The sequence below is a fragment of the Oryx dammah genome, unplaced genomic scaffold, assembly GCF_014754425.2.
Source record: "Oryx dammah isolate SB20612 unplaced genomic scaffold, SCBI_Odam_1.1 HiC_scaffold_2, whole genome shotgun sequence".
Lineage (NCBI taxonomy): Eukaryota > Metazoa > Chordata > Mammalia > Artiodactyla > Bovidae > Oryx > Oryx dammah.
The window spans coordinates 6681733-6703835 of NW_024070186.1; the positions used below are offsets into that span (position 1 = coordinate 6681733).

The 22103-nt window shown below is 45.8% G+C and overlaps 1 protein-coding gene across 6 annotated transcripts in view; it reads left to right on the forward strand.

Annotated features, from left to right (window-relative positions):
• ERG (ETS transcription factor ERG) overlaps positions 1 to 22103 on the forward strand; it is a 230941-nt gene that overhangs the window by 199469 nt on the left and 9369 nt on the right. For 4 of the 6 annotated variants that reach the window (XM_040263905.1, XM_040263913.1, XM_040263935.1 and 1 more), the window contains exons 4-9: positions 6495 to 6698; positions 7506 to 7586; positions 9536 to 9607; positions 18613 to 18681; positions 19566 to 19622; positions 20280 to 20327. In XM_040263905.1, the coding sequence (XP_040119839.1) occupies positions 6495 to 6698; positions 7506 to 7586; positions 9536 to 9607; positions 18613 to 18681; positions 19566 to 19622; positions 20280 to 20327 (531 nt within the window). The remainder of the gene's footprint in view (positions 1 to 6494; positions 6699 to 7505; positions 7587 to 9535; positions 9608 to 18612; positions 18682 to 19565; positions 19623 to 20279; positions 20328 to 22103) is intronic. The other 2 variants (XM_040263918.1, XM_040263925.1) reach the window with 1 other exon arrangement.

Below are 22103 nucleotides of genomic sequence, written 5' to 3' on the forward strand. Positions count from 1 at the left end.
ACAGGGCAAAATAATGCCAACAGGAATTCAACTAGAGAATTATTATACTAAGTGAAGTAAGAAGGATAAACATCTTATCATATCACTTATATATGGAATCTGAGATATGACGCAAGTGAACCGATCTAGGAAACAGAATCAGGGACATAGAGGACAGACTGGCGGTGCCATGGGGAGGAGGACAGGTTAGGGATGGACTGGGGGTTTGGGATTAGCAGATGCAAACTGGTACATACAGAGTGGGCAAGCAACAAGCTCCTACTCTAAGCATAGGGAACTATAGTCAATATCCTGTGATAAACCATAATGGAAAAGAATATTTGTATGTATAACTGAATCAGTGTGCTATGCAACAGAAATTAACACAACCTTGTAAGTCAACCACACTCCAATTAAGAAAATAATGCCATTAAAAAAAGAAAAGAAACCCCAGGCTCAGTCACGAGGTTAGGAGACAGGTTCTGAGCTGCACCACTCCCTAGGGGGCAGAGGGTGTGCGATCCACCCCTGAACAGAGGCAGAGATGACCCTGGGTTGGGGCTCATCCTGTGACCCCTCCCCTTTGTCCTTCATACGCATAGTAGGGGATCAGGGAAAGAGGGAAGACCTGTTGAATCTTGTGGGACCTTGTGAGCTCCCTTCTGTGATGGCAGGGTGGGGCGGAAATAAGAAAACTTGGCTGATCCATCATGGGCCACGGAGGAGAGCTGGAAGCCTCTCTCCTGGGTGCTCTATGGAGCTGAAGGGTGAGCTGAGACCCCACACACTTGACTTGAACCCTAAAAAGATACCCTTTTACAAAAGCGGCATTCATGCCTGGCCCAGGGAGCTTGGGGAAGCCCAGGGTGGGCCCTGCTACTGGGCCAGGGACAGTGCCTCCTGTCTTGTCCTCACTTCCCTGCCCGGGGAGTCACTGTCAGCTCCTAAACCTGAAGAGTGTGGAGGACAGATACCCAAAGGCAGCGGTGAGTGTAGGCGAGGGTGCAGGAAAGGAGAGTCTTCAGCCTGCGGGTGGTGTGTGGGCACAGCCGGAGTGCGGGTTCAGGGCACGGCCGCTGGGTGTGTGGGGGTGGACGGTCTGGGTGGAGGAAAAGCTGGGAATGATGCTTAGGAAAACCATGGGGGCCGGGAGCCTGGGGCCACGTGCTTCAGACTGAAGAGTTCGGACTTGACCCTTGCAAACCGCTCCCTGCAGAACACCCGTAGAGGCGGTCTAGAATAACGGCGCCCCAGAGACAGACTGGAAAGGAGCGTCCCCATTCACTCTGTCAAGCAGCCATATTTTCATATCCTGTTTTTAATATTCTTTGTTTCTAAATGTATAGGGCAGAGGAGTGGAGATCAAATTCCAAAAGGATACAGGAGTAACCTGACTTGGTGAAGTTCTGTTCTTTTCTGATGAAACAACTCCCATGCATGAACTGGATAAAAAAAGTAGTATTAAAATGTTATGAAAATGTCATAAAAACATTTTAGCAAATGTAAATGTGTAGTCCTTTGTAGGACCTTGTTTTGATTTTGAAACACAGAGAATATATATACATATATATACATATTTTATAAATAACTGTTTAACCAAAGTATCACATGTTCGTTGTAGAAAAAAGATAAAGTTGAGTGAAAAGAAAAAAAATTTAAATCTCCATTGCCTTTTGCTCAGACACAATAATTGCCATACCAATGCCTATCTCTTGAAAATTCTTTCCAAGGATATATTTGTATTTCTTTGAAGAATATATTTATACGACCATAATGTTTTCAAAAATTTTAATCTAATTTAAACAGTTTTTATATCAGTAACGACATTCAGCAGTGTAATTTTTTGTCTATAAATATCACAAGAATGTTCCTAAATGTACAGCAAATTAACTAGTTCTTTTTTTTGTGGGACATTTAGGGTGTTTCCAATGTTTGGCTATTATAAACAACACTACAAAGAACATCCTTGAAAATAAATCATTGCACACTTCCTCTATGATTTCCTAAGGGTAAATTTCTAAAAGTGGAATTTTTAGTTCAGAGAATACACACAGTTTTTAAAAGGCATCTGAAAAGTATTGCCTGATTGGTGATTGGGAAGGTTGTAGGGATTTATGCTCATGCCAGCAGGACAAAAGAAGGGCCATTTGACCAATCTGGAGCAAGAATTTAGTGGTAATAGTACAGATCAAAGAGAAACTGGCCTCTGGGTCTTGCATGAGATTCCCTTAAAGGAAAATTGAAAGAGCCATTGAAACCTTGAGCTTAGCAAGGGAAACCAATTAACAGGCACACCAAGGGATTCTGGAGAGAAATTGGCCTTCTTCTGGCTGTCTTCCTAAGGTGTCACTTGGCCATGGTAACGTGAGGCCAGCAACTTGCAGGAAGATATTTATGTATCATTTTCAGAATATGTTTCCACCATTAAGAGAAGAAAATGCCTTCCCAGAATGAACTGATTTCTAGGAAGTAGTGACACCAAAGCGTAGTCCTTCCATGGGTTCTATACCCAGTGGTGGAATTTACAGGAAATGACTTGGGGACCCTGTGGAAGGGAGGACCTTCTTTCTAAGAGGGCTATTTCACTGTCCTCTGCATAGAACTAAGGAAAGAGGACTTGAATTCAGGGCATCCTGAGACCAATATATGATTTGTTCCTATATGATGAGGAGTCATGACATACCATGAGAAAAAGGGAGGGGAAGAAAAATAACTTTCTATGGAAACAGTCTGAAGTTTTGAACATTTTGTCCATGAAAGCAGAATTCTGACCTCATGGCAGAGAGCCATCTGAACTTCAATGACTTGGATGGAGTTAACATTCAGTTTTCACAGGCTAACAAAATGTTTCCATGTGGTTGGATTACAAAGGCGTAGGCGTACCTTTCTGTCAATGCTGCCATTTGAGCTTTTGTAGATATTCTATGCTTTGTAGCAGAACCAGAGATCTTAGTTAGGCATGGGTCCTTTGACCATGGATTCTGCATGGAGGTACTCACCTGGGCCAGCACTTCCACAGGCTTCGTGTGGACACGAGTCAGCTGAGAATGCTATGAAAATACAGACTCGGATTCAGCAGGCCTGCATGGCACCTGGGGATTCTGCATTTCTAATTAGGTCCCAGGGAATGCAGAGGCTTCCAGGTCCTGTGATCACACTCTTAAGGAGTGAAACCCAGGAGTAGATGGTCTGAACCACATTAGAATTACCTGGATAGCTTTTAACAACTGATACCCAGGTTGCCCTCCTGCAGATTTCATTCAGCATCTCTGTGAGTGAGAGCAGGCATCTGTAGTATTTTTTTTTTTTCAGTCTCCTCATGACTCATGTGGAGCTCAGGCTATGGACCAATGCAGATTCCTTCACATGTGGGTGGGGAGGGGGATGCAGGGGTCTTCACTGATAAGTAAATTGGGTATATTCATGGAGAGGGGGTGTGCAAGAGCTGCTTAAATGATGAACTGTACCTCCATGGATGGACTTGAACACATCCTGAAAATACAGTGCTGAGGGCCAAAAGCAAATTAGATGTCATTTATATTAAGTTGAAAGGCACACAACAATATGTATAGTGGGACATTTACTCCCAGCAAGAGTATTCAGATTTGTACAGGGGCAATGCATGTAACATTTCAGGATAGTGGTTTCTCCTGGGGTGTCCAGGAGGGCAATGGGCCGAGGATGAATTCTATTGAAGTCAAGATGATTCTTTTCTACTAAGAAAGATATGAAACCATAGGGAAGAAACAAAAGAAGGGAGGGAGGGGGAGACAGAAGGAGAGTGAGAATGAAAAGGAAAGAAGGAGGGAAGGCGGAAGGGAGGAAGGAGAATTCTGGCAGCACGTGACTGGCTGGCTGTTTCTCACCGTTACTCTGTTGTTTCTGGAACACAGAGTGTATTCCAACAGCACATCGGATACCCATGCTTCAGTTCAGTTCAGTCGTTCAGTCGTGTCCGACTCTTTGCCACCCCATGAATCTCAGCACGCCAGGCCTCCCTGTCCATCACCAACTCCCGGAGTTCACTCAGACTCACGTCCATCGAGTCCGTGATGCCATCCAGCCATCTCATTCTCTGTCGTTCCCTTCTCATCCTGCCTCCAATCCCTCCCAGCATCAGAGTCTTTTCCAATGAGTCAACTCTTCGCATGAGGTGGCCAAAGTACTGGGGTTTCAGCTTCAGCATCATTCCTTCCAAAGAAATCCCAGGGTTGATCTCCTTCAGAATGGACTGGTTGGATCTCCTTGCAGTCCAAGAGACTCTCAAGAGTCTTCTCCAACACTACAGTTCAAAAGCATCAATTCTTCGGCGCTCAGCTTTCTTAGTCCAACTCTCACATCCATACATGACCACTGGAAAAACCATAGCCTTGACTAGACGGGCCTTTGTTGGCAAAGTAATGTCTCTGCTTTTGAATATGCTATCTAGGTTGGTCATAACTTTTCTTGCAAGGAGTAAGCGTCTTTTAATTTCATGGATGTAATCACCATCTGCAGTGATTTTGGAGCCCCCCAAAATAAAGCCTGACACTGTTTCCACTGTTTCCCCATCTATTTCCCATGAAGCAAATGGGATTCCAGAACTATTAAGCTAGAAAGCGATAAAAGGGTGGTCTCTTCCCACAGCAGATGTTTCCACTCATGATGGTCTGAGCCTCGTGGCATGCCTGCCCTCTCCCAGCCTGTCCAGAGACCCCCAGACCTAGGTTTTCATTCCACATGAGAAACAGAGTCAGAGGAGAGAAGCAGTCTCTGGGGGTCATGGCATGGAGAGACGCAGGGATTAGAAGAACTCTGGCCTTTTGTTCTTGGTCCCGATGTCTCCTGGTGCTCAGGGACCTCAGGGAGGAGTCGCATCTCCCAGTGAGGCACACTTGGTACCTTCCACCCAGGCTGTTTGCATGGGGTGCTTTCAACTTATGTTTCCATTGAGGGGGTCGCCTGCCCCTTCTCCCCAGGGCCCTGCCCTCCTAAGTCCTATGGGGGTCACCTTCCGTACACGGCGGCCAAGCATGATGACATTACCTGTATCCTTTGGGTGTTTGTGCCTCGGTTGTGGAATGTGAACACCCCCAGCCAGCTTGCCTCTGCAGGTGTGAGTGAGTTGCCAGACCAGCTTCTCTGCAGGAAAAGCATGTGACTGATGCCTTTTGTCTAGAAACACTTGCTTCCTGGGAGGTGCTAGGGCTCAGGTTGACCTACATGTCATTTCCAATTCTGTGGTCAACATTTTCCAGCATTTCATACAAATATTGTATGTTTTTTTGTTAATATGTAATTAACATCTTTCTGATATATGTTGTTCTTTTTCTCGTATAAAGACACCAGTATTTTTTTAAGGAAAGTTTTCATTGATTCTTATTCATTTTTTCTCATTGTTTTTTAAATTTTATTTTTTCTAAATTTTATTTATTTTATGGCTGTGCCATGCAGCATGTGGGATCAGGTATCAAACCCAGGCTCCCTGCATTAGAAGCGGAGAGTCTTAACCACTGGACTGCCAGGGAGTCCCTCCCATTTTATTTTTAAATTTGGTTGATTTTCAGTGTTAGGTTAGTTTCAGTGTAGAGCAGAGTGATTCAGATATTCTTTATTCAGATGAATAGATGAATAAATAAAATAAAAAGAAATGAATAAGAAGAAAACCTTATCCCTCCAGGAAACTTTAGGTTAATTGAGCAACAAAGAAGCAAGTGATATGACGAATCCTACACTTCCAGGATAATTCCCTTTAAACTTTTTCAATACCTGGTCTTAGCCTTGACATCAGTGTTGTTTTTGATTGACCAGCATGCATTCCATCCTTTTGGAGCAACTCCTTGATGTTTCCTGGAGCCCCCTCACTCTGTCGTCAGTCCACATGGCTCAGTGTGACTTAATCTTAGGCTTCCTGGGTGGACGTGTAATTCAGACCTGATGAATCAGCACAGCCCACCTCCTTGACCATAGTGATTGGTTCAGGAATGGCCTTGTGGTTCAAGTTGGTCCAGTGATTCTCAACCCTAAAGAGTTTTAGTGAACTGTGGAGAAGAGGCTCAGAAGCTCTTTACGGAAGTTGTTTAGCTCTTTAGGGTGGAAAACTTAAACCAGCAGGGCCCAGCATATCAAAGGAACCAGTCAGAGAATGAAGCCAGTACAGAGGAAAGAGAGGCAAATGATGGAGAGACTTGAGTCTCGTGACAGTGTTTGTGCTCCTGGACCAAACCGTGCCTGAAGCTAGTATATCCCCTGGACTTTTCAGTTATGTGAATCAATGAATACCCTTATTTGCTTAAACAAAAACAAAACAAAACAAAAAAACTTACTTTAAAAATAGTAGTCTCTGAGCATAAGTCAGTTGTTCTTCTTCGGACATTCTCCTTGGACTGGTCCCTGAGCCTGGCTTGAAAATTCTGGAAGAGTGACAGGTGATGCTCTGGAAAGCTGTGGCTGGTGGGAGATCCCACCTGGAATATGGCTTTGCCCCAGGAGTTTGTCTTCAGGCGTTGATTAAATATTCTTCCGTCCCCTTTCAGATCCCACGCTATGGAGTACAGACCATGTCCGGCAGTGGCTGGAGTGGGCAGTCAAAGAATACGGGCTTCCGGACGTTGACATCTTATTATTCCAGAATATCGACGGGAAGGAGCTGTGCAAGATGACCAAAGATGATTTCCAGAGGCTCACCCCGAGCTACAACGCTGACATCCTTCTGTCGCACCTCCACTACCTCAGAGAGAGTAAGGCGGTCCCCACTCCCCACAAAGAGCACTGTCTGAGGTCCTTCTTAACCTCAGATGCAGAGGATTCAGCCCCAACCCCCATTAGGATCTGAGAGAATGCTCAGCAGTGATGACTTAGCCAGATGCGGAGTGAAAGTGGCTCTTTTATAAGAAGCAGCAAAGTCACCTCTAGTGTTCAGTTGCTCCTCCAGGGTTCCCCTGGCCGAGAGGATCACATATCAGAGGGAAGCAGAGCTTTACCCGGTCACACGTTATTTCATCTCCGTGAGGTCCGAACAGGAGAAACTTTACCGTAGGGCTCCTACTTGATGGGAAGTATGGTGTTTATCTTCCCGAGAGCCAAACCAAACTCCCTTGCATACTGGAACACAAAATGAGGAGCATTTTCGCTTGGTATCTTGAGATGTGGCTTAGCCTGCCAGAATGGGAATGGCATCTTGGCAATGAGAGGCATGAATCTACAGAGTCTGCTGCACACTTTAATATTTCAAAGTCAAGCATAATCAGGAGCTAGTCGAGATAGTGCAACAGTGGGTGGTGTGAACTCTTTGGTGTAAATGCTTTGCCTGGCATCCCTGGATTCAATAGAGGCCCCCATCTAGGTTTTAACCTGGTAACTGGTAGCAGAGCCATGGAGAGATTTCCAAGCAGCCCATGATATTTAGGGTGGGGAATGTTGGGGGTGGGGGGAGGGGCAGATATTTTCTTTCTTCTTCTTCTTTTTTTTTTTTTTTTAATTTTTCAAGGAAGGTAATTCTCTCTCTTTTTTTCATTTGGATGTTGCCTTTTTGTTTTGTTTTGTAGCACCTCTTCCACATTTGACTTCAGATGATGTTGATAAAGCCTTACAAAACTCTCCACGGTTAATGCATGCTAGAAACACAGGTAATGCTGGCCCTGCCCCTTGCCCCCAGGACAAGCGTAGGCTTTTGTTTACAGGTCACATGCTTTCCAGGTGGAACAGAGACAGCCAGTGCATCAGGAAGGCAGATGGCAGAGGTGGATGGTGGAGGGGTCCTTGGTAGATCAGGGCTCTGTGTTGGCGCTACTGTAGCCTCTTTGCTCTCTGAGTACTCCCCTGCTTTCCTTGCTAGTCAGAGGACTTCTTTCAGCCAGGAGATGTGCAGGATTAGCTTCTAGCTGTAGCCTCAGCTCACTTTGCTGGGTTACTGTCTGCTGTTCTGAGTGCTCCAATGTGCCCTGTGCTGACTGTAGAAACTAAAAGCATGTCCTGTATAAAGGGGCCCTTCGCATCCTCCTTTTTCTCCTTTGAAAATTAAAGGCTGAGATCTCAACACTTTAATTTTTTTTTAATTCTTAAATGAATATTTACTAGGACAAGCAGGGATTATACTTTTCCCTTTTCGGTAAAGTTTTAGGCCATTTGACTTGACTTGTATCTTCTTGCACAGACCTTGTACGTTTGCAAAAGGCAGTAGGAGGGAAGAATGTTGGTTGCCTCTGGGGAGCTTTTGTTGCAAGGGAGGCTACGTTATGATTTTGGAAGATTTGAAATTAGTGACTAACCAAATAACTGCTATTCCATATCTTAACTATTGATTCTACATCTTATTAATACTTATTTCTCTTTTTTTGGCCTGAGCCTCTTAGAGTTTAACATGATGCTTCTTCCTGACTAACCCTTCTCCCCGCCCTCCCAGTAAAGGCTGAGAATAGAGGCTGGGCTTTCTGTGGATGAATGTGGTCCTGGTGGCATCCCTTTTCTCCATTGTGATGGAGACACTGTGTAAGCCTGACCACAGGCTGCTAACCCCACTGTATCATTTTCCGGGATCCTCTGCCACCCCCAGGCTAGGGAGAAAGCCATTGAGTGTTGGAAGGACCAAGTAACCCCTCATAAGCAAGCCAGCCAATTCACGGTCAGCCCACACAGAGAAATGCAGCCGTTTCCCAAATATTTGCCGTGTTATTTTTAAACCTATAATATGAGTGAGTCCAAGCTTGAGTATAGCAGGGATTGCTAGCTGATCTCTTGAGCTGGCCCTCAATGTTCAGAACATTATGTTTTTATTCTGAAGTTTAAAAATTGCTTTGAATTGATCATATACTTTTCTGATGTAGGTTACACAATAAGCTTTTTAATAGCCTCGTGGCCAGAAATAGCAAGCACCTTAGACAAAGTAATTCCCCTCCCTTAGGAAATGCTTTGAAAAGACACACACTTTCAGATAACTTCATAGTCATTTAAAAATTCTTTTTAGCAGGGAATGAAAGTGTCAAGGAAGCTCTGATTTCATTATTTTTGTCCTCGCTAAACATAGAAGCAATCGAAAAGCAGAGTAGCACATTCCAAATGGACTGAGCTGGAAAAAAGGGAATTTTGTCCGTGAACAAGTTGAGCATTGATTGAAAGAGAGAAAGGGAATACAGGCATGTGAACAGAGATGTGAATTCATTTTTAATTAGATCCATATATTCTTTGGTAAAATAGTTATAATTCTTTGATACTACTTTCCAAGGGCTCTGTAAAAATGTTTTATGGATTTTTATACAATTTGAAAAATGAAAACTCCCAGCAAAGAGTTGTTCTAATAAAGCTAGCTTGTGGGAGGATGGAGAAACACAGGAAGGGGCTTCAGGAGGAAGCTGAATAATCCAAACCCAAGACCCTGTATGCCAAGTGGAGCATCCCTTTCAGCTTCAGCAAAGGTTTCTGACCCGCGTCCTGTCCCTGCTCCCCAGATCAGGTGTGGCTGCTTCCAGGAGGCCGCCTGCCTTGGTTGTCAGGGGAAAAGTAGCCTAGGCACCGTCGCTGAGACGGACAACCACGGCAGCAAGACCTTCACGTGTTCTGTCTTTCCTTTTGTCTGCAGGGGGTGCAGCTTTTATTTTCCCAAATACTTCAGTATATCCCGAAGCTACGCAAAGAATTACAACTAGGCCAGGTACGAAAACACCCCTGTGTCATCTGTTTTTTTTTTGTTTTTTTTTTTTGAGACATCCCAGGATGTCCCGTGAGATGTGTGACCTATGTCACGGAGCCCTAAACAGTCTGCCTCTGCCTCTGGGGATCTGGAGCCTAGAATCAGTCAGACCTTTCCTCTCAGAGATCACAGGGACAGTCCCTCCCTGAACTGCAGGCTGAAAGGCAGGTCAGCCCGTTTACCGGCTGCTCTCAGACACAGACGGGCCGAGAAGTCGTTCCCAACGCCTATCCGATTTCGAGTTTACAGAAAGATGTAGTATCATCCATCCATCCTAACTGCATCACCCGGAACCAGTGGCGTCCCCCTAACACAAGTGGCCAGTTCCCAGCTGTCCCGAGAGCCAGCCTTTCAGAGCAGAAGCATGTAGTCGATCGTATTTACACCTGAATCTTTACGTCTTTCCCAGTGACTTAATTAGCTTATTAATTTATGTGTCATTCATGACAAAAAAAAATCAGTAGTTATCAAGGGCCAGTTCATGCCAAGTGCGATGTTAGATCAGCCAGACTTCAGAGAGCCCCCCGTCTTCAGAAAGCTGACCTGACCATTGCCCAGGTGCCCACCCACCCTCCTGAGTGCCAGCCATGGGGTGCAGTGGGGAACAAGCCCATGGCACACAGCGTAAAGCTCTAGATGTTTCGGTAAAGCCACCTAGAGCCAGAACAGACTCACACGTATAATATTTAACCTTACAAGTGAAGTGCCTGGAGCTGGACAGGCAAAAATGGATGTTTAAAGCACTGATCTCGCAGTAGAAGCACCGCCTCTGACAACGGCGGCTGTGGGAGCAGGAAGGGAGAAGAATTCCTCCCTAAATTCCTCACTCCAGGAAAGGGATGGACCATGTGCGCTGCAGTGGAAGGCCACGTACCAGAGGAGGAGGAGTGTTGGCAGGTAGAGAAGTGCAAGGGGGTGGCCTTGGGCAAGCATGGTCCCATCACCTAAGCCCTCACTGGGTTGTACAACCCCACCAGCTGGATGACATAGGCCAGCCTCATAGCTGAGGAATCGTGACTCAGGGCTGTGGGATGGTTTCTGCCTGTTCACACGTGGATGCAGAACTCCCATCTTCTTTCCTAGACCCAAGCTGTCACTCTTCAGCTTCTGGCATCTGTCCAGGCGGCCCAAGTCCCAGTGTGACCTGGTCCCAGGCACCAAGCTTGGGGTTGTTGTTTCTCCCCATTGGAAAAGATGGGGACCAGTGAGCTGACTAGCACAGGGAAAGATGCTTCTCCGGGTGAGGACCGCTCTGGTACTGTGACTGAGCCGGCGATTTTCTGTCCTCTGACCTCATAAAGTTTTCTCCCCTGTCCCTCCTGAAAAGCACAGCAGAAAAGCTCAGCCAACGTGCTTTGTTATCTCTGATGCAGACCACGTAATCGTGGACAAGACTCAGGGTCTGCAGTGATCTAGACTAGCTCCAAAGGAACCCACTGCCTGTACTGCAAAAGGAGCATCAGAGTGCATGTTTCAGGCAAGGTCTAGACATGCCTGAGCTGACTGCCAGTAAATGCACCTTTGGGAGGTCATGGGAAGTATAGGAAAATCATACTGATTTTGGAAGTGTTTTAAAGAAGTTCCCACACATACTCACAGAAGCAGAAGCTGCCTGTAAACCTTTGGCCAAGGGTTGCTCATTTGTTTGTCTGAAGAGATTTCATGGATGTGTCTGAGTCTCAAAAGCTGGGGATTTTGAGCTGGTGTTGGGATCATGGGGGCATGTGAGTTGGCTTAGTGTGATGGTCAGGGCTACATGTTGCTTCATAGACAGAACAGTAGGTCTTTTGACTTCCCTGGGGGTCTGGTGGTCAGACTCTGCGCTTCCAGTGCAGGGGGCAAGGGTCTGATTTCTGACTCGGGAGCCAAGACCCCACATGCCACTTGACTCAAAAAGAAAAACAGTGGGCCCTAGAGTTTCTTTTTACCCTATTTGAGGATGTAGCAGATTTGGAAGAGGTCCTTTTCTTAATATTATAAAGTTTTATTCATCTTTTTATATCCTCGTTTTAAATTTGTTTTTAATTGGAGGATAATAGCTTTGCACTAATGCGTCGGTTTCTGCCATGCATCAGCATGAATCAGCCACGGGTGTACATGCGTCCCCTCCCTCTTGAAGCTCCGTCCCCCCGCCCAGCCCATCCTGCCCTTCTAGGTTGTCGCAGAGCCTGGGTTCTGACGGCCTGCGTCATGCAGCGAATCCCCACCGGCTGCCTGGGTTACACATGGTGATGCGTCTGCTTCAGCGCTGCTGTCTCAGTCTGTCCAACCCTCTCCTTCCCCCATCTGTGCCCACATGTCTCTTCTCCGTGTCTGAATCTCCACTGCTGCCCTGCGTGCAGGCTCATCAGCACCCTGGAGCATCCAGGTGTGAGAGAGGAGAGTGGCAGGGAGTTCCATGCTGGGAGGACCACGGCAGGACACCCCAGGGAGACGCAAGAGTGGCCAACACTCATTCACCTGCCGAAACCCTGATCACACACTTTCCTTCCATCTGTCATCCAAGTGTGACTCGGAAGAGACTCAGATTTGTACCAAAATACCTGTTTGGAGGATTGCTGCTGTGATTCTGAAAGGAGATGTAAATATTGGTGTCTGAGATAGCTACGAGGAATTCAAATCAGAGCGAATGAGCCAGAGAGCTGTTTGCTGTCAGGCAGACTGAGAGATTTGAACCTGGGGAGAGTAGACTTGTTTGTACACTTGGGGTGGACCCGTGGTCAGCCTTGCAGGGATGACTTTGAAGTGGTGCAGTGGAGAAGTTCTTGATGGCTTGGGAGGGGGCGGGGAGGGGCCAGTGGGTGGTGCAGGGGTCCCTGGGAGAGGGGGTCCCTGGGAATCTGACCGTGTGCCTATGGTCAGTGGGTTTCTTTCAGAAGAGGTGATTGCTGCCTTTCCTGGGGAGAGGTCCTTGGAGATAGAGGCCTGAGTTCCCGTTGCCCTGCGCCCTTGGTTTGCAGCGTCCATCCGAGTCTCTGATCTCACACCCACGGAGACAGAGGACTCCTTCCTCCCATCCATCTGTCCTGCCGCGTCCAATGCTCTGGTGCTCCCTCCCACCTGCTTCCTTTCCTTCCTTCTCCAGCATCCAGCCCTGGGCGGCCTGCCCCACCCTCCCTTTCCTCTTGTCACGGTCCGTCTCCCCGAATCGATCCTGTATTCCAGGCTTCCTTTGCGGCCTGCCCTGTCCAGTGGCCGCATCCTTTCAGTCCCCGCCACAATCAGCCGGGACCGCCCGGTGACCTTACAAGATAACGCACGATGGACAACATACTCCTTTGTTCATGCCTCAGCCCCCTCCCTTCCCGTGCTCATTCCTATTTATTTGTTTCCAAACTGTCCTGATTCAGAATGCACCCTCTTGCATGATCCCTTTGTTGAATTAGCATGTAGATGAGTCTGTCCACTCCTCTTAGAAAATGCTAGCACATGGGCAGATCCGTTTACATTCTTTTTTTGTGATCGCATTTCGTGGTATCACATGCCTTTCTCCGAGAGTCAGTTATTATTACCAGAAGTCCTTTCCCCATCTTCCCCAGAGGCACCCTCCTCCTTTTTTGCTGAGTGCATGCTTTTGGAGACGATGGCCCCTTGAGGCCTCAAGGGGCATAGAGACAAGTCTGACTTGGGGAAACTTGCAGGCTGGTTTTTGACCTCGCGAAGTAAGCCCTGCCTGATGTCTTTGGAGCAATGTATGGGAAAGCTCTGGTGTAAGCCCAGGAGGATCTGTAACCCTGCCCTCTCCTCCGTCACCATGGCAGCCCGTACACCGTGATACACATCTAGGATGCTGTTGAAAGAGACTGGAGTCGGGTCTGCAAGTGCAGCCTTGACTGTGGCTTTTCAGCTGGTGCTTTTCAAGCGTTTCTTGGAATCTGCAATGGTTCCTCCTTCAGGGTTTGCAGCGCAGTGCCAGGCAGCATCTCCAGTCACAGCAAGACCACACAGCTAATGCCCTGTCTCCTCAGAGAAGCCTGCATCACAGCACGTGGCTGAAAATGCATTCTTGCCTTTGCCCTGACTCTGCTATAACCACAGACCTGCAAACCTGGTTGAGAAGGGAAGGCGAAACGCACCCCCGCCAGCAGATCTCCATGCCTTTGCAGAAGAGTTTAGAAGACTGTAGGGAGAGCTGAAGGAGAATGGGAGAGGGTCATTTCATCACAGTAGTAGGCTTTACTCTAAAAACCCCATGCATTAAGTGGGAGTTTAGAGATTGGCTTTGGGCCATAGCTCTTGGTCTTGGTGTCTTTGCCGTAAGCATCCAAGCTCATTGAGAACTGGCAGAATCCATCCTTTCACATCCAGCACAGCCAGGGACCTCCAGAGTTGCTTCATACATGTGGCATGGGTCCTGCAGAGGGAGGGTAAGCCCTCTCACGATCCAAGTTCTGGTCCTTTAAAGTGGCAGGTGGACTTGAAGAGGGCTAGCAGGGCTGTTCAGTGATCCTGATGAAAAGAGAGCATAAAACTTGGTGAACCTAATCTTGCAAGGACAGCAAGGATGCTGTCTTACATCATTGATGTCTAGAGGAGGGAGCAATGGTGGGGAGGAGTCTCATTCAGAATCAGAAACTGATCTTGTTGCTGTTCAGTCGCTAAGTCATGTCTGACTCTGCAACCCCATGGACTGCCGCACACCAGGCTCCTCTGTCCTCCACTATCTCCCGGAGTTTGCTCAAATACGTGTCCATTGAATCAATGATGCTGTCCAACCATCTCATCCTCTGCTGCCCCCTTCTTCTTTGGCCTTCAATCTTTCCCAGCATCAGGGTCTTTTCCAATGAGTCAGCTCTTTGCATCAGGTGGCTAAAGTATTGGGGCTTCAGCTTCAGCTTCATCATCAGTGCTTCCAATGAATGTTCAGGGTTGATGTCCTTTAGCATTGACTGGTTTGATCTCCTTGCAGTCCAAGGGACTCTGAAGAGTTTGCTCCAGCACCACAGTTATCTTATCTCCCAGGACATAAGCAAAGGTGCTGGGGTGAAGGAGCCAGCAATAGTCACACCCTTCTTTGTAGTTTTGTGGGTTTTAGTCTAAATCATGGCAGAGAACATACTTCTTTGGTACCTTCAGCTGCCTCTGGAATGGTTCTTATAAAGCTCAATTTTAAAACACAGTCTGTTAAAGAAATAAAAAGAGCAGAACCCATGCCAGAAAGCAGCCTTCCCTGGCACAGACCTGCTGCCAAGTTTATGAGTTAATGGCCTTGAAGATCAAAATGGAAGAGAAATGAAGGGTGGGTTGAATTGACCACCAAAAGTGACGTGTAAACTGTGTTCTTACTCGAAGTCTTATGATCTACTAATCCATCAGGGGCAAATAGCAAATGTACACAGTGTCATAATTTTTCAAGCAGCCAAGGAGCAAAACTGCTCAAAACTGGCTCTGCTTCGAGGTGGTGTAGCTGCTGGTGAGGTCACTGAAATGGTCGTCTCTCGTCTCAGTGAGGCTTGGTTCAACATTCCCCAATGCCACATCCCACAGGAGAGGGCTCGGGGCCCCCACGGCACATGATCGGTAGCTGATAAGACAGCCCCGGAGCAGAATTTCATGAACAAAAACAAAACTCCACTTATCTTCCATGGCAATATGCTCATGAGCACATTAATCATTCTTCATGTAAACATCTCAAGTTCTTGGCTAAGAATCAGGCTTGGAGTTGTTAGGTCCTGACTGATTTTCGAGGCAGGATGGGACACGGTTGTGCACTCTAAGAAGGACTTCATGAAGACAGAGTTTCAAAATATTTTTCTATTCATGGCTTGGTGCTTAATTTCTTCCAGGTACATTTCATGGGCAGTCTTATGTTTAAGATAGCAGCAGACTCACCAACTGACGCTGGCTACTAATTCCATTCGCGTTCTCATATTTCAGGCAAAAGCATTCAATCTAGAACTTGGTCCTCTCGTTTATTGGCATTCGCAGACTCGGATAGCATTTCTGAAATAATTATCTGTAGGAACACAGGTTTGTAGAAAAGAAAAAAAGAAATTGTCTAGAACAGGCTTTCTCAAACTTCCGCATACAGCCAAGTCAAGTGAGATCTTGTTTTGAAATTGAAGTATAGTAGATTTAGAATGTCATGATATTTTCTGTTTTACAGAAAAAAGTGATTCAGTTATATATATATATGTGTGTGTGTGTATATATACATATATATACCTACACAGGAGAAGGAAATGGCAACCCACTCCGGTGTTCTTGCCTGGAGAATCCCAGGGACGGAGGAGCCTGGTGGGCTGCCGTTTATGGGGTCACACAGAGTTGGACACAACTGAAGCGACTTAGCAGCATACCTACACATATATTCTTTTTCTGATTCTTTCCTCCTGTAGGTTTTTGCGAAATATTGAGTATAGTTCCCTGTGCTATACAGTCGGTCCTTGTTGGTTCTCTGTTTTATTTTTAGTAGTGTGTATATGTTAATCTCCTAATTTATTCCTCCCCCACCTTAGGAAACCATAAGCTTGTTTTCTATGTCTGTGGGTCTATTTCTATTTTGTATATAAGCTCCTTTGTATCATTTTTTTTTAAGATTCCACATGTAAGTGATGTCATATATTTGTCTTTCTCCGTCTGCTGCTAAGACGCTTCAGTCGTGTCCAACTCTGTGCAACCCCACAGACGGCAGCCCACCAGGCTCCTCTGTCCCTGGGATTCTCTGTCTGGCTTATTTCAATCGAGTGATAATCCCTAGGTCCATCTATGTTACGGAAATGGCATAATTTAATTCTTCTTTACGGCTGAGTAATATTCCATTGTGTGGTTTCCCTGGTGGCTCAGGTGGACAGAATCCACCTGCCAAGGCAGGAGACCCAGGTTCGATCCCTGGGTCAGGAAGATCCCCTGGAGAAGAAAATGGAACCCCACTCCAGTATTCTTGCCTGGGAAATCCCATGGACAGAGGAGCCTGGCGGGCTATGGTCCGCAGGGCTGCAAAAGAGTCAGACACGACTTAGCAACTAAACAGCATCAATATTCCGTGGCACACGTGTACCACATCTTCTTTATCCGTTTGTCAGTCAGTGGACATTTAGGCTGCTTCCGTGTCTTGGCTATTGTGAGTAGTGCTGCTATGAACAGTGGGGTGCACGTATCTTTTTAAATTATGGTTTTCTCCCGACATATCCCCAGGAGTGGGATTGCAGGGTCATATCTGGTAAAATGCAGATTCTAATTCAGTAGATCTAGAGTGAGATTCTGCATTTATAACAAGCTCCCAGAGGTTACCAGTACTGCTGGTCTGTGGAGAAAACGAGGACTTGGAACATATTTCTGGATTCTCTTGCTTTTTCACTCTGTAGATAGAAGCCCTGTTGTCGGTGTGACTGTCTGCTCCCGTAGTGGGCTAAGATACTGTTACAATTGCCTTCCTAGATTTTTATTTCTGAGACAGTTCTCAAATTGAAACTCTGGCTGACCATTTTCTAGACCAAATGCAACTCGATGAGAATCCGTGTGCAAATGCCCCCAGCGACGTAAGTTGAAATTTAGTGGTAAATTGATAGCAGCTGCAGATTTAACTCCCCTGTGTAATCCCAACATCAGAAAAATGAGAATCCAAGGGACTGGGTGGGAAACTCTTCCAATCCCAAAATACAAAAATGCCAGTGGAGAGGGAGTGGTGCGGCGCAGCAGCAGAGAAAGTGATCAAACTCAACCAAAGCTCTGGAGAGTAGTATTTCACAGACCACACCAGTCGAGATGGTCGTAGCCAAACAGACCAAATAAATTAGGGCAATTCTGTGTTGGATTTCACGTTGCATTTCATTGCTTGTCTCTCTGGGATAGGAAAATGGAAAGAGACATGTCTTTTGCAACATAGTCAAGCTTTTTGAAAACGGACCCACCAAATGGCCAATTTTGAACCAAGTTTAAAATCTCTCCACGTGAGAGTTGATAGCCACCTCCAGGTGTCTCGCAGCATGACACCTGTTCCAGGACCTCGGTATGGCTTTCAGCTGGCCCAGTGACGCCCGGCATTGAACGGAGACCTCCCAATCCAAGAAGACATAGATGTGAAATGGCTCTGTCATAGCTTTGCATGGGCACAGTCAGTAAGAGCATGCATAATAACATTTCTGGAATATATTTTAAAGGAAACTTGAAACGACTCGGAGTCATAATCATAACAGAGCTTGCACTGAGGGTGCTGAAATATAATTATTCAATTTGCGTATGCAAAGTGTGATGAAGGTTTATGGGACAAGTGACAATACATTATAAATACAAAAAAAAATCATTGGCATATACTTCAGTTCTATGACCACTGCTAATATGTTGTGGGGGCAATTCTGTTTCAGTCTTACCGATGACTTCATGCGATTCCTTTTAGGGAAATCCTAAATTCATTTGGAGCAGGAGAAAAAGTAGACATTTGCACAGAAAAAGAGCTAGTCCCTTAAGACTGATTTAATAAAAGTGGATGAGGGGGAATGAGGGGTGGCTGAGAGAGGCAGGTGGCAAATAAAGAAGGCCGTACTCTTTTCCAAGGAAGAAGAGGAAGGAACACGAATGCTATTTGTTGGATTTAGGGTCAGGCCTTGAGCAGGTATCAGTTCATTCATCCATACCGCAGGCTGTGTTTCAGACAGGTCGTGCACGTAATGACGGGGTAATGGACTTCAGTCAGCTCAAGCTGGAAGCAAAACAAATAGATGGTAGGAAACTCGATACGGTCTTGACTATGATTGTAGTGAATTATCTTAGGGGAGTCCACCAGCTCCAAGAGAATCTGTCCATGGGAGTTTTCAGATTAATGGGTGAAAATGGGTTAGATCGATAAAAGATAGAGTTATCTTTTGTAAATAAAACATAAATCTCATGAAACCCAGGTTGAATGTTTCTTTGGATCACTGGGTCTTCTCACTTATTCTAATAAACACAAACTTTAAAAAAGCATACAAAATAGTTACTATCAAGCCACGTCATTGATCTTTTAGTCATTTTATTTGTCTTTACAGATTTACCTTACGAACCACCAAGGAGATCTGCCTGGACCAGCCACGGCCACCCCGCCCCCCAGTCGAAAGGTACGGTGTTGGGTTCCTGCTGCCTTGAACCCTCTTATCACCAGGCAGTGGGTAACTCTTGATGGAGTAAATGATCATTTCTTTAGCCAGTTTGTGCTTTTTCAGCATACAACATGTGTGTCCCTTTGGCCCCAAAGTGCAACTGATCTTTAAATGCAATGATTCATGCTCTTTGAGGGTTAGACATATTTCTCAACAGAAAGAAGTGAACAATGTGATGGATTTCCACATGAACAAATACATGTCTCACGGGATGCTTTGAGTATGGATTAAACACCAGGTCATTTCCCAATGTTGGCCATGTTTATAGTATTCCTTGCTTTATTTTATCTTCCTAGTAATTTCCCTTTATCCATTTATTTTAGAGGGCGATTCTTTTTCATTTGTTTCATAAACCATCTCCAATTTTCTTTTTAGTTTTGGAAAAATGGGGCACAAATAAATTTTTTAATATAAATGTATTTATTTTAACTGGAGGTTAATTACTTTACAGTATTGTATTGGTTTTGCCATACATCAACATGAATCCACCACAGGTATACACGTGTTCCCCATCCTGAACCCCGCTCCCTCCTCCCTCCCCGTACCATCCCTCTGGGTCGTCTCAGTGCACCATCCCCAAGCATCCAATATCATCCATCAAGCCTGGACTGACCAAATAAATTTTTTAAATGAGTTAGAGGGCCTTTGTTTTGCTACTATGTTTGCATTTGATTTTGTTAAAAAGGAAAAAATTTCCCTTACCCTAAGATGCTTCTTATCATAAGAGCAGGACTCTTGTGTTCATAATTAAGATAATTGGTGGAATGATGGACAGAAGCACCAAAATCTAGTAGTCAGACACAAGTTATGGCTAATTGTCTCTTTCATTTTTGGATTTTCAGCTGCTCAGCCATCTCCTTCCACAGTGCCCAAAACTGAAGACCAGCGTCCTCAGCTAGGTATGTTTCAGGGAGCCTCTTGATGGTCATGAAAGAAGAAAGGGGTCTGGCAGCATCTTTCTAAACTGTGTCACCTTCTAAATGAAATTAACATTCCTTTGTCTTCTTTAGGACTGTTCCATATGTAAAACGGGCACCAAACTACCAGTGTACTCAATTGGAAATGATTGAGTTTTTGCTAAACCATTTACAAAATCTATGCAGTAAATATGGAAAATACATTCCATCTGCACCCAGCTTCTTTGTGTCCTGGGAATTATTTGACTTTTACCTTCCAGGCCACACACAACAACATCAGCCCAGAAATGCAGTGGAATGTTTCTGCTGCCAGCATGCTGAGCGACACAGCCAATATTGTCCTGGGGACCGTGGGGGACTGAGGACATTTGCCCTGTTTATGTTCTGGGATGGAGAGAGGCCTGGACTGGATGTCAGGAATCCCAGACCAAATCTGAGCTCAGGCACCAGCTAGGAGATCTTTACCTCGAAGCCTGTCTCAGATCCATGTGACATTGTCTGTCATACAGGAAGTCGTGCTGGGGAACTTTGGTGTGAGAGGCATTGTCAGCTCTAAAAGCTGAAAACACCAGCAGGTCAGCACCATTCTTGCAGTTACATCCCACCTGCTCCCAATCATGTCTTTTCTTTTTGCTGCAGATCCTTACCAGATTCTTGGACCCACAAGTAGCCGCCTTGCGAATCCAGGTGAGACACTGCTGATGGTTTTGCTCTTATAAAGTTATCTTTTGGGCAGGAGTGATTTTGAACGTTGAACCTGTATAGGCAAAGAAATCCCTTCCACCGAACAAATTTAAGTTGTAGGTTTCACTGGATTACTTGCCTAAATGGCAAATAAAAGGGTTGGATTATAAACTTTAAGATTTAGCTTCAGCAAAGAGCTCCTTACCTAATCCAAGTTGTTTCAGCTTCCTAGGGCTGCTCTGACGAAGTACAAGCTGGGGGCTTAGACATCAGACATTTATTGTTTCCTGGTTCTAGAGGCATACGTGCGTGCTAAGTCCCTTTAGTTGTGTCTGACTCTGCGACCCACAGGCTCTTCTGTTCGTGGGGATTCTCCAAGCAAGAATACTGGGGTGGGTTGCCATGCCCTCCTCCAGGGGATCTTCTCAACCCAGGGATCGAACCCAAGTCTTGTACGTCTCCGCATTGGCAGGGCAGGTTCTTTACCACTAGCGCCACCTGGGAAGTACTAGAGGCTTGAAGTCCAAAATCAAGTTGTCAGGGTTCTTTCCCTCTATGGGCCATGGAGAAGACCTCTCCTTGGCTTGCAGATGGCCGTCTTTGCCTGCATCTCCTTACTTCTGTATGTTATCTCTGTGCCCAAACTCCCATTTCTACCAGTACACTGGTCAAACTGATTAGAGCCCATGCAAATGACATTACTTTAATGTGATTACCCCTCTAAAGATCCTGTTCCCAATAATGTCACATTCCAAGCTACTGAGCAAACCTTACATATGAATTAGCGGGGAGGAGGACCACACTTCAGCCCATCACACAGCAGATAAAATAATACCTTTTTTAAAAAAAGAACCTAATGACAACCGTAAGACTTCAAACTTAGGCTCGTGGTCAGTGAATGGCCTGTGTCTGAACTCAGGTGCCAGAAGAAAGCACAGATCCTTCATTGCCCATCTGTAGCCTGTCCCTTGCCCAAGGACTGTCACCTGGCACCACGCCTCGGTGCCAGCCAGGTTGTTTGATTTGTTTGTGTTTGGGTCAGAACCAGCTGTGCTGGCTTCCACTTCAGAAATGCACAGCATATGCTGCATATTCTCAACAGCAGCTTCAGATGCCAAGATGTCACAGGCATGTTGGAAATCCCAGCTGGAATGTGTATTTCCTAAACGTTGAGGCCAAAATGGGGTTAGAAACAGGAAAATGTAGATTCTGTATAAATCCCCACAAGGGAATCTATACTTTGGAGAACGTAAAATATCATTATTGGGAGTTCTGTGTCTTTGGTGCTGAAGTTTAGTTAATGGTAACTAGTGCAGTAAATATTTTTTAAACAGCAGAGAATTGAACAGGTCTGTTTTGTTTATTGCATTAAATCCAGGCATAGACCAGGTGCTCAAAAATTATTTGCCAAATAAGTGAATGCAAGGAGTAACAAGATGCTCTCCTTGACTCGCAAGGAGCTTCCATGAACACGGGCTTCCTCGGCGCCCACCTGGCGGCTGCATCTCCTGAGGCTGCTCTTACGCCTGTGCTCAGCTTCCATTTGCAGCTGCCTCCATTGCTGTTCAGTCGCTCAGTCCTGTCTGACTCTGCGACCCTGTGGACTGCAGCACACCAGGCTTCCTTGTTCTTCACTGTCTCCCAGAGTTCACTCAAATTCATGTCCATTGAGCTGATGATGCCATCCAACCATCTCATCCTCTGTCATCCCCTTCTCCTCCTACCTTCAATCTTTCTCAGCATCAGGGTCTTTTCCAGTGAGTTAGCTCTTTGCATCAG